A 20,909-nucleotide genomic window follows, 5' to 3' on the forward strand; every position below is an offset into this window, starting at 1 on the left:
GGTTTTAAGGATTTTTTTTCTCTAAAGTATAAATTAGATTTTTTAAAATTTATATTGATTCTTCACTATAGCGCTTCTTACTTTGGGGTATGGGCAGGCAAAACTATATTGAATTCAAAATTCCTGTTAATTGATGTAAATACTCATTTTTCTTGTATTCACACTTCATAAAAATTCCCCAACATTTCTAGGAAAATATATAATTTTGGATATATTTGTATCAGACTATGCTCTATGAAAAATCATAGGGTAAATAAAATGACAACACGACAAAAATCAGTAGTAATGTTTATTTAGAAAACAATTTTCTTTTGAACAGTTCTTTGCATAATGCCTCTTTCACATCTTTGTTCCTCAGACTGTAGATCATGGGATTCAACATGGGGATTACAGTGGTATAAAATACAGCTACCATTTTCCCTTGCTCCATGGACTCTTCTGATGGACGTCTGAGATACATGAAGAAAAGAGCTGAATAGAAAATAGTAACGGCTGTCAGATGGGAGCCACAGAAAAAGCTTTGCGCCTGCCTTCTGTAGAGCAGATCCTTAGGGTGGCAGGAAATATGTAGAGATAGGAAATGAGGATGATAAGGAGAGGATAAGTGAAGTTGAAACTAGCCACAACAAACATTGACACCTCCTTGTTGTAGGTGTCAGAACAAGCCAGCTTAATCAGTGGTGGGTCTGCACAGTAGAAGTGATTAATTTCACTGGGGCCACAGAAGGCTAGGTTGTAGGTCCACTTAGTCTCCATCAGGCCAGTGAGCGCTCCATACACATAAGGCACTGTGATGAGGAAAGAGCACACGCTCTTGGACATTCTGCTGCCATAAAGCAGAGGGTTGCAGATGGCCATGTACCGGTCAAAGGCCATCACAGCCAGGATGTAGAGCCCAACGTGGACCAAGGCGATAAAAAGGTAACGCTGCACAAGACAGGCAGGATAGGAAATGCTTTTCTTCTCTGAAAGGAAAATCTCCAGCATCTTTGGAGTCACATTGGAAGAGAAGCACAGATCCACAAAGGATAAGTTGCTCAGGAAAAAGTACATGGGCATGTGGAGCCGGGCGTTGGCCTGGATGAGGGCAATCATGCCAAGATTTCCTGCCACCGTGACCATGTAAATGGTGAGAAACAGCGTGAAGAGGAAAATCTGTAATTCCCGGTGATTGGCCAGTCCCAGGAGAATGAACTCAGTCACCAATGTACAGTGTCTTCTCATAATTTCCTTCAGTGGGAAATGAGAATGTTGGATTAGTAGATATTTTTTAAAGGGCAAACATTTTTATATTTTCTTGAAACATTGTTTTGCATTGCTCCTCTGCAGTTTTTCTAAATTTGTTTTGTGTCAGGAGACACTAGAGATAGTGATTTAATTGAAACAGGGTCTAATCTTTTCGGTTTATGTCACTTAATTTCTTACTCATATTCATTTCTACTGTGTCTATTTTTTTTTACATTTTGCTTTTTTATCTCACATCTTTATTGCTCAGATTTTGCCACTAGTGCTAATAAACAAATGAATACTCAGCACTTTTGTAAATTAATTGTTTAGATAACTTAGCTATAAGTTATCTAACTTAACTGTAAGTTGAGAACCTGGTACCTGACATTCTTTTTCTGATTACAGTTAATTCTTCCATGCCATGTCAGATAAAATCCCTTAGGTTCCTGTTATAAGGATAGGTAGTAAAAAACTAAAAATACATTTTAGCTCATTCTTTATGTGACATAAACAGAATATGCTAATTTAGACTAGCTGCTACTTTTGGGGGGAAATAAAAGATAAATATTTGAGGAGGATACCAATTGAAAATTTTACAGAAAAAATTTCAAAATGTCTACTAACATGCTTCTAGTTAATTTCATAAACTTCAGAGTAGGTAATTTTTTGGAGCGACAGACCTGAATTAGAGCATGGAAATGACTTTGTCCAACATGTCTATCTATATTTGTGCATACTGAGCATGCATAGCGAAGTGATTAGATGGCTAAGTGATCATCCAGACATCCAGACAACAGACAGATTTGACAGAGCCTGAGCCTGCACTAGAAGCTAGTACCTTTCCCTTAACCAGGTTAAGTATTTGCTCCTCAGAGCCAGAACTGGTAATTATGGGACAGCTCTTAAAAATAAATAAGTTAAATAAATTTTAAAAAACAAAGCCAAAGAAAACAAAACAAAAATAACCAGAATTTCCTTTTTTTAAAATTCTCAAACTAGATTTGCTATGGCAAAAGGGTAGCTTCTGGCCAAGAGAATGTAATAAAAGAAAATTAAGCTACTTTTATCCATCCATTGATAAAATAGGTTTGCCCTTCCCTTCTTCTTTTCTGCCTCTCACTGGCTGTAATGTGGATATAGTGCTGAGCCATCCTGAATCATATAGATGAGAGTAACTCTTTACAGAAAGCAGAGAAAGAAGAGTAAATTAGTTGGAGCTCCTAAAACCTTGGCAGAGCTGATATGACATACTAGCTCAGAATTTTACATAAATGAGAAATAAACTTCTAATTTGTTTAACTGTTATTTTGTTTTGTTCTCATAGGAATTTAATCCGTTATCTAACTAATATAAATACTCTTAAGGTCGATGCTTAATAAGATTATTGTAAACTTGACTGCTATATAAGATGAAAACATATGAAGTGATTGTTATTAGTTAGAATTAAATTAATCTGTGAGAGATTATATTCAAGGACTATGGTATGACTTATAAAATGTAAGGATAATGCTTAGATAATCCTGATGTCAGCAACTTGAGACCTTTCAAAATCATCTTAAAACTCCTATCTATTCCACGCCATTTAGAAATCCGTAATGTTTACAAGTATGCAAACACACAGACACAGATAATATTGCAAATCTGTGGAAGGCGAGTAGAAGATAGATATTTGTTGCAAAAGAGAATAAAAATTAAAATTAAAACATTAAATCTATTATATTTCTCAAATTTTCTACCTGTTGCCTAATCATAGAGGATTTGTCACCGGTTATTTTACAGCACTTAACCCAATTCATGATACCTCCCTGGTTTCTCTTAATTCTACTCCCCTCCTATTTCTCACCTCTCCTTCCTTCTCTTCTAAAATGACCTCAAAAACTGTATTTTTCTCTATATTTTTATTCTAAGTTCTTCACCTTTTGGGGTCTCCTAATCTCAAATTCTACTCTAGCTGCAACTTTGCCTAGTGAACACATTAAGGTGCTTTGACGAACTAAAAGGCTGTTCATGTAATAGGAACTATTATCTTTAGAAGGATGGTGATTTAACCTCTCTCTCTCTTCCCCTGACTATGTATATAAAGTCTCCCTGACTATGTATATTGTATGTATACACATAGACATATATAATACACACATGTGTACATGCATGCATGCATACACATGTAGTTTTTAATTATTTCAGTGTGCATGCATATGTTTTCATGAGGATTGGGTAGTTAGATGCTTTGCAATCTTTTCTTCATCTTTTTTTCTGGAGAACACTGGAACATCATCTTGCACTCTTCTATATATTCATGTCCTAACCTTACATCCCACCTTCCTTAGAAATAGTCTGCCATGTACATTTGTACTTTCCAAAACATTAAAATTATTTTGTGCTAAAATGTTTCCAACATCCTTAGTACTGGTATTCATCTCCCAAAATCAACTCAAAAGTTTTGGAACTTGCCTTATTTGACTTAAAAAATTACAACTATGCTGCATGTTAGCTCTACAATTGTAGACAGCTTACATAACTTTTTTGAGCTTTAGTTTTCTCACTTCAAAATGTTGTTGAAGGAATATCTTTTGAGGATTAAAAGTTATAATCTATGTAAAGATCTGACAACATGTGAGGCACATAAAGCCATCGCAAGAAATTTTACTTTCTTAGTCCCATTTGTTCAGTAGTTAGAACAAATACAAATTCTCAGATTGTGTGCATTGATACCTATACAACCACCCATACTCCTATGAAGTTATTTAACTATTTCTAATCATGCATCATTTCTACTGAATAAGTATTTGGCTTCTAAATATAAATAGCAACACTTTGTCTAGTTCCTAACACACACACACAAATAGACAGCCCTACCTATAAAGAAGCAGGAAAACCAATGGGCCTTCAGAGATAATAAATAAGGAAAGGTTTGCTTGTGTTTATAAAGTTGACTCCTTTTCCCTGTTGCATTAAAAAGAAATCACAATGAAGCAGTCATTTCTGCCAATTAAATATTCCCTGAAGACAGCTCAGTGATGTTGAACATGGGATTTTAAAATGGCTTAACATCTCTTTTGTGTCCTCTTTTTCACATCTCTTGGTAATGACTTTACTTATTGCTTATCGTGTATCACTGGGCATCATTGTACCTCACTCCCTCCATTATTCGGCAGAAAGAACTGCACTCAAAAAGGAACACCTTACTCACTCTTTTCACTTGGCCACTAATGCAGCAAAAACATGTTCTACCACACGGTATCATTACGGTGAGCATACATTCATTTGAAAAAAAAAAAAAGTCATAGGGTATTTTTGGTCCCCTTCTTTTTCTTTGTTTATTTTGTGTTGCTTTGTTTGTAGAAAAGTCCAAGAGTAAATGAATATAATTGAAGAAATCTAGAGTGCAAATGATTAGGATAATTTTTATTTTTCTTTATTTTCCTAGGCCATGATGTACCACATACAGATGTTAAAATTTGGGGTAATTAAGTATACTTAAAATAAAAAGTTTTTATAAATTCAATGTACAGAACTTTTAATGTATAATTTTATGTAAATATTGAAAATATGAAATAAATATTATTAGACCCATTATATATTGAAGGAACTGAGCCTTAGAAAGAAAATTCAATTTTCTCAAATTCAAAAAGCTGTTGAGTGAGCACACTGAGAGAAGAAAGCAGCTTTGACTATGAATCTCCTCTCTCTAGCCACTAACAGGCACTAACATGCTTCACTTGCTGTTATTTCATCTAATTTCATGATTAAACATTGATTACAATGAATCAAAATGTCTATGCTTTCCAGGTACACGGAAGCAATATCTGGTAAATTTATTACGACATTTAACTAGAAATAAAACCAAGGAAAGGCAGTTTAGTTCTACTGAGAAACCCTGTTTTCTTTTTTTTTTTTTTTTTTTTGAGACGAGAAATCCTGTTTTCACAAGCTAGTCCATTAGTTTTAGGCTAGTCACCCTATTTCAGTTTCCACATCCTTAAAATATATGATTGTACTACATACAGTACATCCCAGCTCACTTCCAGTTAAAAACTAAACATATATTTATGTATCTCTCTGGATTCTTTGCCCTAAAAATCCCAGCTTGTCCGCAAGATCTTTGAAATGCTTTCAGGGTCATCCTCCCATTGTCTTGATAAATCCAACCTGGATTCCTTCTATTTATGTTAATCTCTGTAGCAAATGATTGTTGGAAGTAAATGTTCGGTGCTACAAAGTGAAACTAGCACTCAGGCAAAAGTTTTCTCACCAAGGCAATTTACTTCTATAGAAGGGTGCATCTCAAGGATGGAGCGATGGCGAGAGCACACAGTACAAGGGAGGGGAAGAGGTGCTTATCCTAACGCAGCTAGTCCCTACTGCTGTCTTTCCCCTATTGGCTGGGGTTGGACCACACAGCCTAAGCTAATTCTGACTGGCTATTTTAAAGAGAGCAGGGGTATGAGCCAGAGTGGCAGGGTGAGTAGTTTCGGCGGGAAGGACGGTTACAGTGCAGATGACTAGATAACTAAGGACAGAGCAGGTGACTGAGGATGACTAAGGACAGAACAGGTGATAGAGGCTAGGAGGGGGTTGTTTACTGAAACTAGGGGCAAGGAGATGTAAAGAACGAGGAGGTTAAACTTTAAAATGGAGAACAAAGAACAGGGAAGCTAAACATACTGACATATTGGTTCTTTGAAGTGGAACTCAGAACTCTTTGTACTTAACAATTTTTCTCCTTCTTGAAGTTAACAGGCTAAACTTTGAAGAGGAATTTAATGTATCCTACATGAACACTTCCTTAGTATTCTGTCCCAAACATGCTTTTTTATTATTTACATGGCCAGGCTAAGAGTTTTCTAAATCGCTTCATGCTGCTTCCTTTTCATTACAAATTCTATCTTTTTTTTCTTTCTTCTCTCATTTTACTGTAAGCACCCAAAATAAGCTGTGCACCACCTTTAATTTTTTGCTTCGCAGATATTTCTTCTTCCAGATAGTCTAGCTCACCACTCTTAAGTTCTGTATTCCACAGAGCCCTGCTACATGGACACAATTCTGCCAATTTATTTGCCACTGTATAAAAAAGATGGCCTTTATTCTAGTTTCCAGTACATTGTTTCTCAGTTTCACCTGAGATCTTTTCAGAATGGCCTTTGCTACCCCTATTTCTACCAGCACTCTGATGATAGCCACACATGTAGTCTTTAAGAAGTTCCAGACTTTCCCTACATTTCCTGGCCCTCACCATAATCACCCTTAAACCTCCACTCATGGCATTCTAGGCTTTTTCTAGACTGTTTCTGCAAATTCTTTTGGCCTCTACTCATTACTCAGTTCTAAGGCCACTTTCACATGTTCAGCTGATATAGAACAGCCACAGTTCTGAGTACCAAATCTCTCTTAGTCTGTTTTATGCTGCTACAACAGAATAACACAGACTAAGTAATTTATAGTAAATAGAAATGTACCTGTTTTATAGTTCTGGTAACCGAGAAGTCAAAATGCATGGTGCTGACATCTATCTAAAGGCCTTCATGCTGTGTCAGCCCATGGAGGAAGGCAGAGGGCAAGAGAAAGGGACAGCAAGTTAGAGAACTTGCAGCCTCAAGCCCATTTATAATTGCTTTTTTTAAAAAAGTAATCCTTTATTTAGCCTTTTTATCAATGCCACAAGGTTGTAACTTTTGTGACCTAATCACATCCCATTAGGTCCCACTTTTTAACACTGTTACGGTGGGGATTAACTTTCCAACACATTCTTTTTTGAGGATACGTTCAAATCACCACATCATGTAGATCCAATTAAGTCTAAATTTGTTAAAAAAGCATTTCATTCTTGCCTTATCTGATCTAGTTTACTATTCAACTTCATTATTTACTACTTTCCTATCTATTATTTGTGTCATAAGCACAACCAAGCTATTCTTCTTGATCAGTTGGTTCACTCTTTAGGAAAAGTCTTTGCAATTCATCCTCTACCCTTTGAAATTCCTACTCAACTTTCAAAACCCATCTCAGTGGTTACCTTCTCTGGGAGAATTACCCAAAAAGCTTTTTGTCGAGATAATTTTTTTCTTTCTTTGTGTTCACAAAACACTTTAAATAAATTATTTCAACTATTTCTTTTACCCAAGCTCCACAAGTAGGAGGACCAACATGGGGATTCTGCCAGTATGTCTATTCTATTTATGCATTTTAGAACCAGAGAAATAACCACAGGCTGAGTTCAGGGACCCACTGGGCCCACTTTGAGATGGAATTCACTGATAATCTAATCATCATAAGCCCCTACTGACTGAAGGGGCTATAATGATGTTGTGAGCCTGAAATTGTCAGTTCAGAGCCAGTGTCAAGTAGTACTCAAAAGTCTGATTATCTCCTTTTCTCCAATGCAGTTACCCAGATAAAAGGTCCCTCTCTGTGGGACCTAGCAATATATGGAAATCTTCCTTGAGAAGACCTTGTCTCCCCTTCATTTAAGGAGTTCTGGGTCTGTAAACTGCCTCAAGTCTACAAATTGATTGAGGGACTGTAACTATCAGTTATTATAATTCAGAATAGACTTTTGTTCACTTGACCTAAAATGTTTTTGCATATTCAGATCAAGTAAGAATTTAGTGGGCTTTCTATTTACTTATACCACTGGGAGCACCATAATTAACTAGCCTGTGCTAGCCAATGTCATAGATACGTGTGGGTCAGACTATTCTATTTGATGCTTTAACCTGCTGTTCATTATGGTAACTATGCCCACCTTGCCTTGGGCCATTGAAAGCCACCACCTGGCCTCTGCCACCCCCTGATCTAGTTACTATTACTACATTTTGATTTTCCAATTGTGTGGTTGCAGTTTCCCCTCACAAGTTTATTTATCAATGTATTGGTGAAAAGCTTGTCTTCTGAACCCTTCCAGTATGGGTGAGTAGGTCTTCAATGGCAAGTCCACTCTTGAATTTTAATTTCTCTAGACCTTTGAATTCCTTCCTCTACATTAAACCAAGGGAAGTTAAACATTTCCAGTTTACTCACAGTGGACCATCTTTTGATTCACGTTTCAGCCAAACAACCAAACTTAGAGCTTTTTCTAACTCCCCAAGTTGCAACATTAAATGGAGAATCTCTGTTTAATGAGTTCATATTGACAAATTAGACCTGATCCAACTATATCTTCATTCTACTCTTTTGCCATATGCTTAGTATCCATTCCTACACGTGTTCCCTGGATTTCTGTTTGTATAAATTAGAAAACTCATCTACTTTTTTAGTGCACCACCTCATGGTCTTGCTTGGTACCTCTTCTTTCAGGGGCTGCTGGTACTTGGGTTTAGTTATAAGTTTAGAAGCAAAGAAGGGTGGTAAAGGTGGGCCCCAAAAAGAATCTGTATTGTCTTGTATGGAAACTGCCTCAGGTGAAGTCTTTACCATTTATTCTGGCAATATGGAGTTAATTACCCAAGACATAGGTGGAAAAGCTGATACCACTGGGAATGGGGAGGCCAATTCCACTAGGAGTATAGGAGTAGGGAAACCTCTTTCACTGTCAGATAGCACTTATCAGAATTTAGGGGCTCAGTCTTTCCAGCTTCATCAGGATCTTCCCACAACCCCCCAACGCAACATATAGGATCCCTTTCTGCAATTCTCTAATTGAAGCTACAGGAGACAAGGATCTCCTTCCAGACATACATAGAAGCTCTCAGGGTTGGACTGGAAATTAAAATCCCCAAGCTCATCCTTATCTTTCAACACTTTGTCCAGTGACATTAAGAGTAACCAATCAATATCATTATAATCCTTAGTTTTCTAAGAAAGTACAAAAGTATATAGAGAGTCACATAGTTCCTTGTATCTTATAAGTGTCCGATGAGGATAATCCAATGTGGATACTTTGCATATATGTATAAACAGTTTATGTCATGGACTATCAATGCTTTTTTGACTACTCTAAATAGTCATTAGCATCTTTAAATCTAATGAAATTAAAGAGCCAATTCCAGAAACCTCAGAAACAGATCAGAAAATATATCCTTAAAATTATGTTGCTCTAGAACCACTCTCAATACCAAAATCTGTATTCATCAGGATTCTCCAGATAAAGAGAAGCATTCTATATATAGAATGGAGATTTTATATACATATGTGTATATATATATATATATATATAACATTACATGATTACACACATACACAAGCACACACACAATGGAAACTGGCTCATGCAACTATAAAGGCGAAAAAGTCCTGTGATTTGCCGCCTGCAGGCTGGAAAACCAGGAAAGCTGGTGGTTTAATTCAGTCTAAGTTTGAAGACCTAGTAGGGGAACAAATAGTTTAAGTCCTGGTCAGAGTCTGCAGGTCCGAGGTCCAGGAGCACCAACATTGTCCAAGAGCAGGAGAAGATTGATGTCCCAACTCACCCAGAGAAAACAAATCTGCTCTTCTTTTGCCTTTCTATTCTATTCAGGCTCTCAACAGATTGCATGATGCCAGCCCACATTGGTGAGAACACTCTCCTTTACTCAGTCTTCCAATTCAAATGGTAAAATCTCTTCCAGACACACATTCACAGACACACCCAGAAATAACATTTTACCAAGTATTTGTGCACCCTGTCGCCCAGTCAAGTTGATACATAAAATTAACCATCATGCTACTATTTTCAAACGTTACGTTCTTTCTATTTCTATTTATTTGGTGGTTCAAAAAGAGTCACAAACATATAGGGCAGCTACTGTTTTGTGTTATTGATTCCTTCAAGGAGGTAACATTACCTAGACATATTCATAAGGTGAAATTCAAAAACAGAGAAGTTTTTCTGGCTTACAAAGAGTAGAAAGATTCCAAATTTGTTTGGAAAATATAAAGTTAGAACTCTCATACACTTCCATCACATTATGGAGGCCCAACATGGCGTGTGGTGAAATTTGGTTTTATTTGGTCAGAGTAGCCACAAGGTGGCAGGATATGATGCTATTCCATGTTGTCAGCTCTGGGGATAACACCATGTTAAATAAGTTTACATGAAATGCAAACATAGAGAAGGGCAGCCATATAAACGTGGAGCACTTTGGACCCAATATTGTGACTACGTGGAAGGCAGATGACCATGTGGATGTGATTGCCACAGATGGCTGCAGGGACAAAACACTGGGTTAATGGGAATGTGACCATGTTATGCTGTTCATATAAATTGGCTATGGAATTGAACTTGCCAAATAAAAAGTTAACCAGAATTTGTAGGATTGAGAGATTGGCAAGGAGACAGTGTGAGGATGTGATGTGCAGATTTAGGGCCAAGTTTTCCAGAAAAAGAAAAATACAAATTAATAGAACCAAGAGAAAGAAGACAAGATGCAACGCCGGGCAACTGGCCAATCTCAGGAAGATAAATTTCTTCTCTCTGGTTTGATTTATTCTGCACATTCCCAGATGAATTCTGTTGAAGGAGACAAAAGCAGACTGATTATACATGAATAAAATATACACATTTAAGTTACCATCAGTGTTTTGTTTTGCAGGAAAATCCCATTACCTTACAAAACTAATATTATAATCTCCATTATTTTTTTTACTTCTTTTTTTCTATCATCTATCTATCTATCTATCTATCTATCTATCTATCATCTATCTGTCATCTACCCATCAATCATCTATCTATCATTTTTTAGGGATCACATACTACATACCAGGCTGAAAAATAGAAAATAATTGCTCTCAAAACATCATTGTTTCTGACCTCATGTCACTTACAATATTATAGAGAACACAGACATTAATTATATCCAAAGAGTAATAAATGTATTAAAAGAAAACATAGAAGGTTATGAAAGGAACCTAAGTCTAAGATAGGTAAAGTAACTTTCCAGTTAATAATTAAAACAGGTACCTTTTATTGAGTAAATACTATGTATCCAGTAATGTCCTAAGTGTGTTTCATGTGTTAATTAATATCTTCTGTGAAGACAGCATCCTTATGAAAAATCACTATGTCTTCACTTTATAGAAGAGGACACTGAGGCCGAGAGAGGTTGTATAACTTGCTCAGTAAATCAGATTCCAGAGTTCATGCTCATAACTACTCATTTAGCTAATAAATGATGGAGTTAGGATCTGACTGCAAAAATTTGTCTTATGGAACAAGTTAAATTTATCTATACATTATAAAAAGAATTTTTTACAGTGCATTATATCCTTCAGTGTGCATGCAGCTGTCAAATACATGATCAGCAATACTTCTGGAAGATAGAAAATAATTATATTTTTCATTGTATGATTTTGCCTTCAATGAAGTATAGTGACAAAAGTATAATAGGAACACAAACAAACAAATAAACTTTAAAGCCAGGCATATTTGAGCTCCCCTTCTAATCTACCTATGTGCTTTTAGGTTAACAACTTGTAAATCTGTTTTCTTTTCTTTAAAGTGGAGATTATAGTACTGAATGCATAGTGTTGATGGGCAGATTAAGTAAAACAACTTACATTAAAATATTACCTGAACTATAATAAAAAGTATTACTCTGTCTTATTTTTGTGTGTATGTGTGAGTGTGAGTGTCTAAATATTTTTCACTTATTCATTGTTCCCAAAAACATCTGTTATATGAGTAAAGACAGTAGGCTCATAACATCACTAGTCCCTATAACATTTAGTATTTTATACACATGTATAAATTTTCCTGAAAGGAATATCAGAGTGATGATCTTTTGGATAGGTGAGGAGAAAATAATATATCATATTTATTGTTCTTTTCAAAAGTACAGTAAATATTCTTTATTTTTTCTGATTATTTCTTCATTGTATTACCCAATTTGTCCAACAAATAAAGAATTCAGCAGAATTAACTTTGAAAGAAAAGAGACATGAAATTGGAGACTCTTCTTGAAATCTCTTATGACAGACTTTAATAATGGGATTTTAATGTCATCAATAAGAAAGTTATTCTTTACTTTTTAGGTAAAATCCAGGGCCTACTAAAATAACGTATTAATACCAAAAATTTTCATCAGCACATATTTATTTTATGTCTAATACAATATGATATGGACTTAGATAGTCTTAACAGGCTGATAGACATGATTCCAGCGAGCCAGTCAATTCATGAAAGCACTTGGTGTAATTCCTTTCTATCTTGAACTTTTGTGTATATGGGCGTAACTATTGGTTTTCTATTGCTAGAGTCAGTCATAAACATCAATGACATTATGGTTACTTGTATTTCTGAAAAGTAAGTTGGCTTATGACTAATAACATATTCCCTCAGAGTCATCTGCTGATCTGTTCAAAGACACTTTTCTTATAAATTCTAAAATTGAGGCACTTTGTTTACTTTGAAAGTGGACATTCATTAACTTTTAATAAAATTGTGTATGGTGTGTACTCTTTCATGCTGCAGTCATTGAACCTTTCTTCGGTGCCAAGCTAGGCTGTACAGATAGAAGCATGGGCCCTGAGATCAGAAAATTTTATATAATTAAGAAGCTGGTTTCACATAACTAAAAACATATGTGTATTTAAACAGGAATACATCTAGGTATGTGTCTAAGCGGAATTCAACAATTGTTAATTAAATGTAAAAAATTAGTAAAAATAGCTTTTTTATTTATATGTGTGTTTTAACAGAATTTGTGGACAATCTGACTTTCAAAATCAAGGTATTTAAATAGGAACATGTAGTAGTACAAGGTTTAAAATAATTATATGCAATAATATAAAATGAATGAGTCTGAAAATTTCTGTAGAAATACTAAGCAGAGATCAACTCGAAGGTACAAAGAAAGCTTTGAAATACAACTGAGAAAAAATATCATGTCTTTTTGAGTTGTGACTTGTTATAGTTTTATGGTTTTTTCTTTTTCATTGAAACTAACATCTACATATTTGATCACAAATTGGTTCTTAATTATTTTGCTCAGACCCCACCTGACATTACGTCATACTAGGAGCTATGGGAGGGCTGAGGAAGGTGCATAAAGCATAAACAAGTTCTAGTCTTGGACAATCACAGGGCTAGCTTCAATTTGCCCAGAGATAATTTTTTCTTTCCTCTCTTTCGTTAGCACCTCCATAGTCTTACAGCATTTAACAAATTGTATTGATCTTTCTGTTTACAGTTTCATGACCCCTGTAAAACTATGCCATTGTCGAGCTCCTTGAAAAGTCCTTGGTGTTAGGAGAAGTGTGACTTATTGTAGATACTCAGCACACATTCGTCAATTTTGCTTATGTTATCAACTGCAAAGTCACCAGATTTGTCACATCCTTAAAATATCAACTTGTCCTTTGCTTCCTTTAGCACTAAAATACTTACAAACAAGTCGACATATGTCATTCTAAAATTAGGTATATAATAACTAACTGTGACAAAGTACCACAAAGTGAGTAAGTACCACAAAGTACCACAAAGTACTCACCAAAGTGAGTAAAATTTGAATGATGCTACTAATAAAAATACATGATCTATCCTGAAAAATAGATTAAAAAAGCAGAGGTGAGAGAAAGCATGAAGGACTCTAGGCCCCAGAAGTGTAGAATTGAATTGATAAGTTCTGCAGAAGTCACAGTTATTTGCAGCCAGTCATATACCCTTATAGGAGCCATTCTTTGTCTGCTTCCAGAGTTAATATCTGAAAAATAACTGCTGGGCTGGCCTCATGTCCTGTCGTGGCAGAAAGAGAAAGGTGTCTTATTGAAAGTGACTCTCACAAGTGGAGAGACATAAGTGGGTGTCAGGCATGGACACAGAGGTGTTATCATAAGTTTTCTCTCCTAGAGAAACAGCCTAGAGGGACAGCAAGTCTCACCAGCAGTTGTGACATTCCTCTAAACCATGAGACTGAAGTTTCTTTATAGTAATTGCTGCAGAATTGTAAACCACTAAAAAGCAACCATGACAGTCAACTTGTGTTTTAACAATCGTGTATATATGTGTGTACATATAACCACACATTTGTTTGTAGATACGAAGAAATTTAAAAAAAAAAAACTTAAGAAACTGTTAATCGTTGTAACTCTAGGAAGTGAGAATAAAAAATCAGGGTGTGGGAAAGAAAATAAAATATTTTAATCACTTACTTTTTACCTTTCCATAGAGACCTAATGTTTTATTACAACAATGTATAATTTTTATAATGTAAAAAATATGTTGTTATAAATGTAATTTACATGTAAATTTACATGTAAATTGTTACACATGTAAATTCATACATGTAAATGTATGCATGTTATGAATAAAAGAAGGATAATTATTCCTCATACATGCATATACACCTCCCTACCCTTCACACACACATATTTCACTCATATGTAACATGTAAAACTATAAATTTTCTCTATCTATGTCTATGTTTTGTTGTTAGATTATAGTTTTTCATTGGGGATCTAAAATTGACTTTACTGTAAAGCTACTAAAGTTAAATACAGTTCTCATAAATAGAAAGATTTTTTATTTGACTAATAAAGATACACTGATTTTACTTCAAAAGCACGTTTCTTCTGATCAGTTTCCAAAAAGCTTGTTTCACATCCTTGTTCCTCAAACTATAGATGATGGGGTTCAACATAGGGCTTACAAAAGTGTAGAAAACAGCAATGACTTTGGACTGTTCCACTGACCTGTCTGTGGGAGGTCTAACGTACATGCAGAACAGGGTTCCACAAAACACAGTCACTGCCACCAGGTGGGACCCGCAGGTGGAGAAGGCTTTGCGCCTACTTTCAGCAGAACGCATCCTCAGGATGGCAATGAGAATGAAGATGTAGGAGATGAGGATTATGATGAGGGAGCTGGAGAGGTTAAATCATTGCTACCACAAACATGGATGTTTCCTTAATGAAAGTGTCAGAGCAGGAAAGTCGGATGAGGGGTGGGTCAGCACAGTAGAAGTGATTAATGATATTGGAGCCACAGAAGGTCAAGTGGTATGTCCACATGGTTTCCATCAGTCCACTAAGAAACCCATAGACATATGGACCAGCAATCAGGCGAATACAGAGCCCTTTGGACATCTTGCTGCTGTAAAGCAAAGGGTTACAGATGGCCACATACCTATCATAGGCCATTACAGCTAGCATATAATATTCAGTAATCACCACGGCAATGAAAAAATGGCACTGGACTAAACAAGCAGCATAGGAAATGGCTTTCTTGTCTGATAAGAAGTTCACCAACATCTTGGGAGTCACATTAGTGGAGTAATACAAATCCAAGCAGGACAAACTAGCAAGAAAGAAATACATGGGGATGTGGAGGCGTGAATCTATCCTGATCAACACCAACATCCCAAGGTTCCCCCCCACAGTGATCAGGTAGATTAGCAGGAACAGTATAAAGAGGATGGGCTGAAGCTCTGGAAGATCCTTTAATCCCAAGAGAATAAATTCCGTCACCAAAGTAGAATTTCCTCTGACCATTTTCTTAGGTACCAGCATTTTTCACTTAAATGGATGAAAATAAATCAAGGTGAATGAGAAGTCCATTACATGTTACCTTTTTTCTCTTTCTCTTATTCGCTCTCTCTCTTTTTCTTTCTCTCTTGTTCTCCCTCACACAGCCAGTCAGGCAGGACTCAAGAATATAGGGCCTGGTGGTCTTAAAAAAGCAAAGGCCCCAATTAACTGGGTGTATCATATGCAGATGATTCCTAAAAAGAATGGTTTCTGTGTTACCAACGTGTTTTGGAATGAGGGAATAGTGTCCTAAAGTTTGTCGAAAAATGGATTAAGCCGCTAACTGCCTCTTTCAGTTGACTATACAATCATGGGCTTCCTTTATAACAACAGTCCCCAACCTTTTTAGCACCAACGACCAGTTTTGTGGAAGACAATTTTTCCATGGATGGGGGTTGGAGGGTGGGGTTGTTGGGGATAATCAAGCATTAGATTCTCGTAAGGAGCACACAACCTAGATAGCTGGCATGCGCATGCAGTTCACAATAGGGTGGGTGCTCCCATGAGAATCTAATGCCAAGACTGATCTGACAGGAGGCGGAGCTCAGGCAGGATGCTCACTTGCTGGTGGCTTGCCTCCTGCTGTGTGGCCCAGTTGCTAACAGGACATGGACCATACCAGTTCATGGCCTGGGGGTTAGGGGACCCCTGCTTTAGTGTCTCCACCTTTGCGAATTTCACTGGCTATGTGCTGTATTAGAGAGTCCAGAATCATAGGGGTTTGAAGGAAATTCTGGGTTTTTTTTTTTCACTTTTTTTTTCTTACTGCTATACCAACAAAATCAAAAGCAATTCATTTCTTTGTGAATAAACCAAAGATAAGGTTTCTAAATTTGGAATAACAAGGGCCTATATGAATTACTAATGAAGGAATTTTCAGTCGAAGGAGTTTGTAGGAGTAAAGCAAGAGAAGTTGCCAAATGTTATTTCATAGATTTTATCTACTGGTCCATTTATGTTTTAATTTAATCCTGAATGCATTTAAGGGGTTTACAGCACATAACAGAATGTGACAAATTTGTTCTGCTAGTGGAACACAAATTTGTTTCAGCTTTCTAGCAGCATTAGTTCAAACTTCTTTATAATATTATAATGTCCAGAATAATAAAATGAAAAGTAATCAAGAGAGATAGAATTATTCCTAGAGTTCAAACAATACAAATTATAATGAACAGATTATACTTTCAGATAATATTAATTCAGATAATATCAATTGTAATGAAATGAGACAATGGGAAATTATGGTGCTGGGATTCTATACAATAATTTTTTATTATAAATTCCCAATGTTGCCTTGTGTTATTTTATAAGTAAAACACTAAAGGAGATAAGAGATCAAAACTTAAATGTCTATGGGAGCCCTTTAGCTAATAAGAATGAGTGAAGTGGGTTGGGTTTAAGATTCCACTGAAGTGAAATATAGAGTGGTTCCCAGTGTAGACTCAGAAGTCACTCAGGCCAATAGAATTTTGCTTTATGTTAGCAGGGACTTTGTGTTGTAAGGTCTTAAGAGCTTTACATTTTAAATATCAGAATTCATTGTTTTTATGGGAAATCTACCAAAGATAGTGTTGGCAATTCATTCGATTTTTAAATTTATCTTAATCCAGGGCACAAAACAGAAGTCTGTAGGCTTGAGCTAGTGGGATACAATTCCTTGCAACACCAGTGTCTTCAACTACATACTTCAGTGTCTAACCTCTTCCCGGAAATTGAATTAAGGGTTCACACAAGTTAGCTACTTTGACTCTGTGATGCTTTCAGGATGCTAAATGATTTAACCATTGTAATATGGTTACATTTGTGCACAAACAGCACTGAACACTCCATGCATGCAAGTTGCTTTGCTGGGGAATTGAAGACAACTGATCACAGTGCTTGCCTTGAAAGAGCTGGTTGATTTTCATGGTAAGGAGCATGAAAATTAAAGTTAAATATGATTAGTTCAATAATAAAAATACAAACAAAATAACTAATTGTTTCAGGAATCAGGCTAAGCATCAAAGGACAATAATCTAACTGGGGCTTGAAAAATAACTAGGAATTTCCTAGAGGAATAAGAGTGGGGAGCAGTTTTAGCTAGTATGAACAGTACATGCAGAAAATTTTCTTAGGCAACTTTCAAGAGAAATTAAACATATTTCACATAGATGCAGGGATGACTTTTCTATTGTGGCAAATAAGACATTTAATAAGCGGTAAGTAGTCAAACAAAAATTAAAGTCTCCAACACATACCAAGAAGAGTGAACATGCCTCCTGAAATCTACAAGGTAGCACATCTTTGAATTTGTCTTTGACACGCAGTTTTTGAGTGTGTGTGCCTGTGCGTGTGTATGGCACCCAAGTGATGGTGATGAATTAGAACTGACGTTCCCTGTTACTTAGAAATTGAAATGATTTCTTGTCTTAAATCTACAACTTTGGCCTTTGAGAGGAAAATGCAATAATTAGAAAATAAAGATTTATGTAAAGAGTAAAAGTGCCCTTTCCTCTCTCCAGAAGGATGCATCATTTTGGAAAATATTCACCTTAGTAAATATAAATCTTATGTTTTAATGGCATAAATATATTTATCTAATCTTTACATTTATGCAATATATCTTGTATATTATCATCTGTTTAATCATCATATTATACTTAACAAATAATAAAATAATGACAAAAATAAAGAAAAAAGATAAAAAAGATATTATAATTTAATTTTCTATGTCCTGCTCTTTCCTTTAAATATATGCAGCAACCTACCCTCTACAGCTTAAAGAGAAAACTCATATTTTGATAATAGTATCTCCTCCCATTGACATAGGCACTTTAGGTCTACAAAGAAATCACACCGCTTCTGTTTCATTTCACTTTTAGAAAAGCCCTTCAACTGATGTAGAGCAAGTACCATTAGGAGTAAGGAAAAGGGGTTGTAAACATGTTAATCTTGCTATCGTCTGAGTTTTTAGGTTAGAATTTTCAAAACTTTGTTCAGAAGAACCACTGAATATTAAGCAACAAAATAGGCCTATGGGGAAAAAAAAGTTTGGAAATACTGGGTTTAAGTGGGGAAAGGTAAAATAGGTTGCTCTATTGCAGAACATCACATATCCTTCTATATGGACATGTGTAAAGTAAAGCTCCAGAAAGTGGGCAAAGGCTTTCAGCATGTCCCAACCTTCCTTATTCAAAGACCCAAGAGCACTATCAAATTTTCTCTTTAGGCTAAAATCCCTAATTTCACACTGAGCAGCAGGGAATGCTGTCATCCCTGAACCTCAACAACTAAACAAAATTCAAGGAAGCAAGACATAATCTCCACAATTTGGGAAACCAGCTTCATTCAGCCGTGCCACTAGTAGAGAACTATCATTGATTATAGGAAAAAAAATGCTTGGGGTAAATACTGAGCACTGAAGAGGCACTCCATAAATGGGGAGAGAACAGAAACAGGAGAAAAAAATGTTAAACTCTGAGGAAAATAAAACAGAATGTGATATCAGAGCTCTGCGTATCAATTGCAGGTGGACGTGAATCCATTCTACTCTCAAACAATCTGTATTGTGAAATCCTAAATACTAGCATTTGTTTATTCATCATATCATATTTAACAAATAATCATCGTTGCTTATTAAGTGTTTATTGGGGGTAAGGCATAAGTCAAACTAATAGACAGACAGATAGATGATAGATAGATGGAGAGATAGATAGATATAGATAGATAGATAGATAGATAGATAGATAGATAGATAGATAGATAGATAGATAGATAGAGATAAATAGATGTAATCCATGAGACAACCTCCAAATATTTAAAATACTCTCATATAACTTGCGAGCATTTTTTCCTCTTTTGAATTTTTTACATGTTAACCTGTTCTTTGATCACACATCCTTAGTTTCTTCTCTTCTCACTTTTCTCTTGTTATCCACAGCCCTCTTCCCAAGAACTCTCTAATTTAGTTGCTTGCATGAATCATATTTTAAAGGCTAAAGTACTTGAGAAATGTCTTTCTCAATATTTCAGTAAAGAAAAGCTCTTTGAGATCTGGAATGTTTTTAATTTATAATTTCCTGGGCAGGAGATTATGAACTTAGTCATATTAAAACATTCAAGTTTCACTTCTAGAGGGCCTCAGTGTAACATACAAGCACCTCTATATATATTCATGTATGTGTATATATATGTTGGGGGGGCATATGCTCAACTGAGATTATTAAAAGCATGCATATGACAAATACTATTGGTAAATTTAAAATAATTTTGATAACTCCCATGATATATTCAAATTTTCTGCATCAGAGCTAAAGCCTTTAGTCTACTGAAAATAAATAGCTGAATGATTGTGAAATGTTTAATAACACGTCATCTGAAGATCATTTCTAGTTCTTTATTTAAACTTCTACTGGGTAAAATAATTTGGACCTCAAAATTCTTGTAGTAGAGTTAGTTCATGGTATTTAATCCAGGTGCTGGGAAGTAATATTTTATGGAAAGCCTGGTGAATGTGTAACTTAGCAAAATGTTATTTATTTGCCAATGGTTAAACTGGGTTGCTTAAATGTATCAAAGGTGATGTTTAATGCCTGTAGGAATTGCCTTTGATAACTTATTTAATGTTTACCATGCGCAGTGTGCCCTGTGCTTAGAAAAGTGCACACTTCTTTAATATTTGTGTAGAAAGTAGCAAAATTTATCTTTCATGACTCTTATTTTCTAACTTGTATTCCAATATAGATTGCCAAGTAATTCACATTAAAGCATTAGAAAGAGTGCTGAATCAGTTTTGTAATAGCTATACATACATTGTTCTCTGTGTGAGAAATAACACACAGAAAAATAATTAAGCCTCAATGATGGATGAAACCAGATGTCCTTCTTCAAAGGGGTTTTTCCATGACATTGGTGTTCAGTCTGAAATTTCTGGGTAATTAGGAATCAGTGTAGACAGCAGTGAGTTTTTTAAAGTCTATGTTTCTTATTGCAAGAAATATAACCAAAATGAAACTCCAAATGTTTCACTGCTTCAATAATGTTAACTTGCTTCACACTGTATTGGAATTACTAAAGATAAACTAGATAACAAAGTCAACACATATTTTTCATGTTGGTAAATTTTGATTCACAGGATATCTATATCCATATGTTTATTTTTATTACATGAAGATATTTTTCAAGTAGCATTATTTGTCATTTAGTAGGCTGTTTGAATATATTGTTGAACAGAAAACTAGAGGTGTCATTTATGGTAAATTGGTAAA

At 35.5% G+C, this 20,909-nt stretch overlaps 1 protein-coding gene and 1 pseudogene across 1 annotated transcript; both read right to left on the bottom strand.

Moving 5' to 3' along the window:
- Positions 1-289: 289 nt before the first annotated feature.
- On the bottom strand, positions 290-1,526 carry LOC100977833 (olfactory receptor 5M8-like; annotated as a pseudogene).
- Positions 1,527-14,687: 13,161 nt separating this feature from the next.
- Positions 14,688-15,645, bottom strand: LOC100972740 (olfactory receptor 5M5). Its single transcript, XM_014343677.4, is given in 2 exon segments — positions 14,688-15,014; positions 15,016-15,645. Coding segments are annotated over 2 exon segments (957 nt in total).
- Positions 15,646-20,909: the final 5,264 nt, after the last annotated feature.

Source organism: Pan paniscus, chromosome 9, assembly GCF_029289425.2.
Source record: "Pan paniscus chromosome 9, NHGRI_mPanPan1-v2.0_pri, whole genome shotgun sequence".
Lineage (NCBI taxonomy): Eukaryota > Metazoa > Chordata > Mammalia > Primates > Hominidae > Pan > Pan paniscus.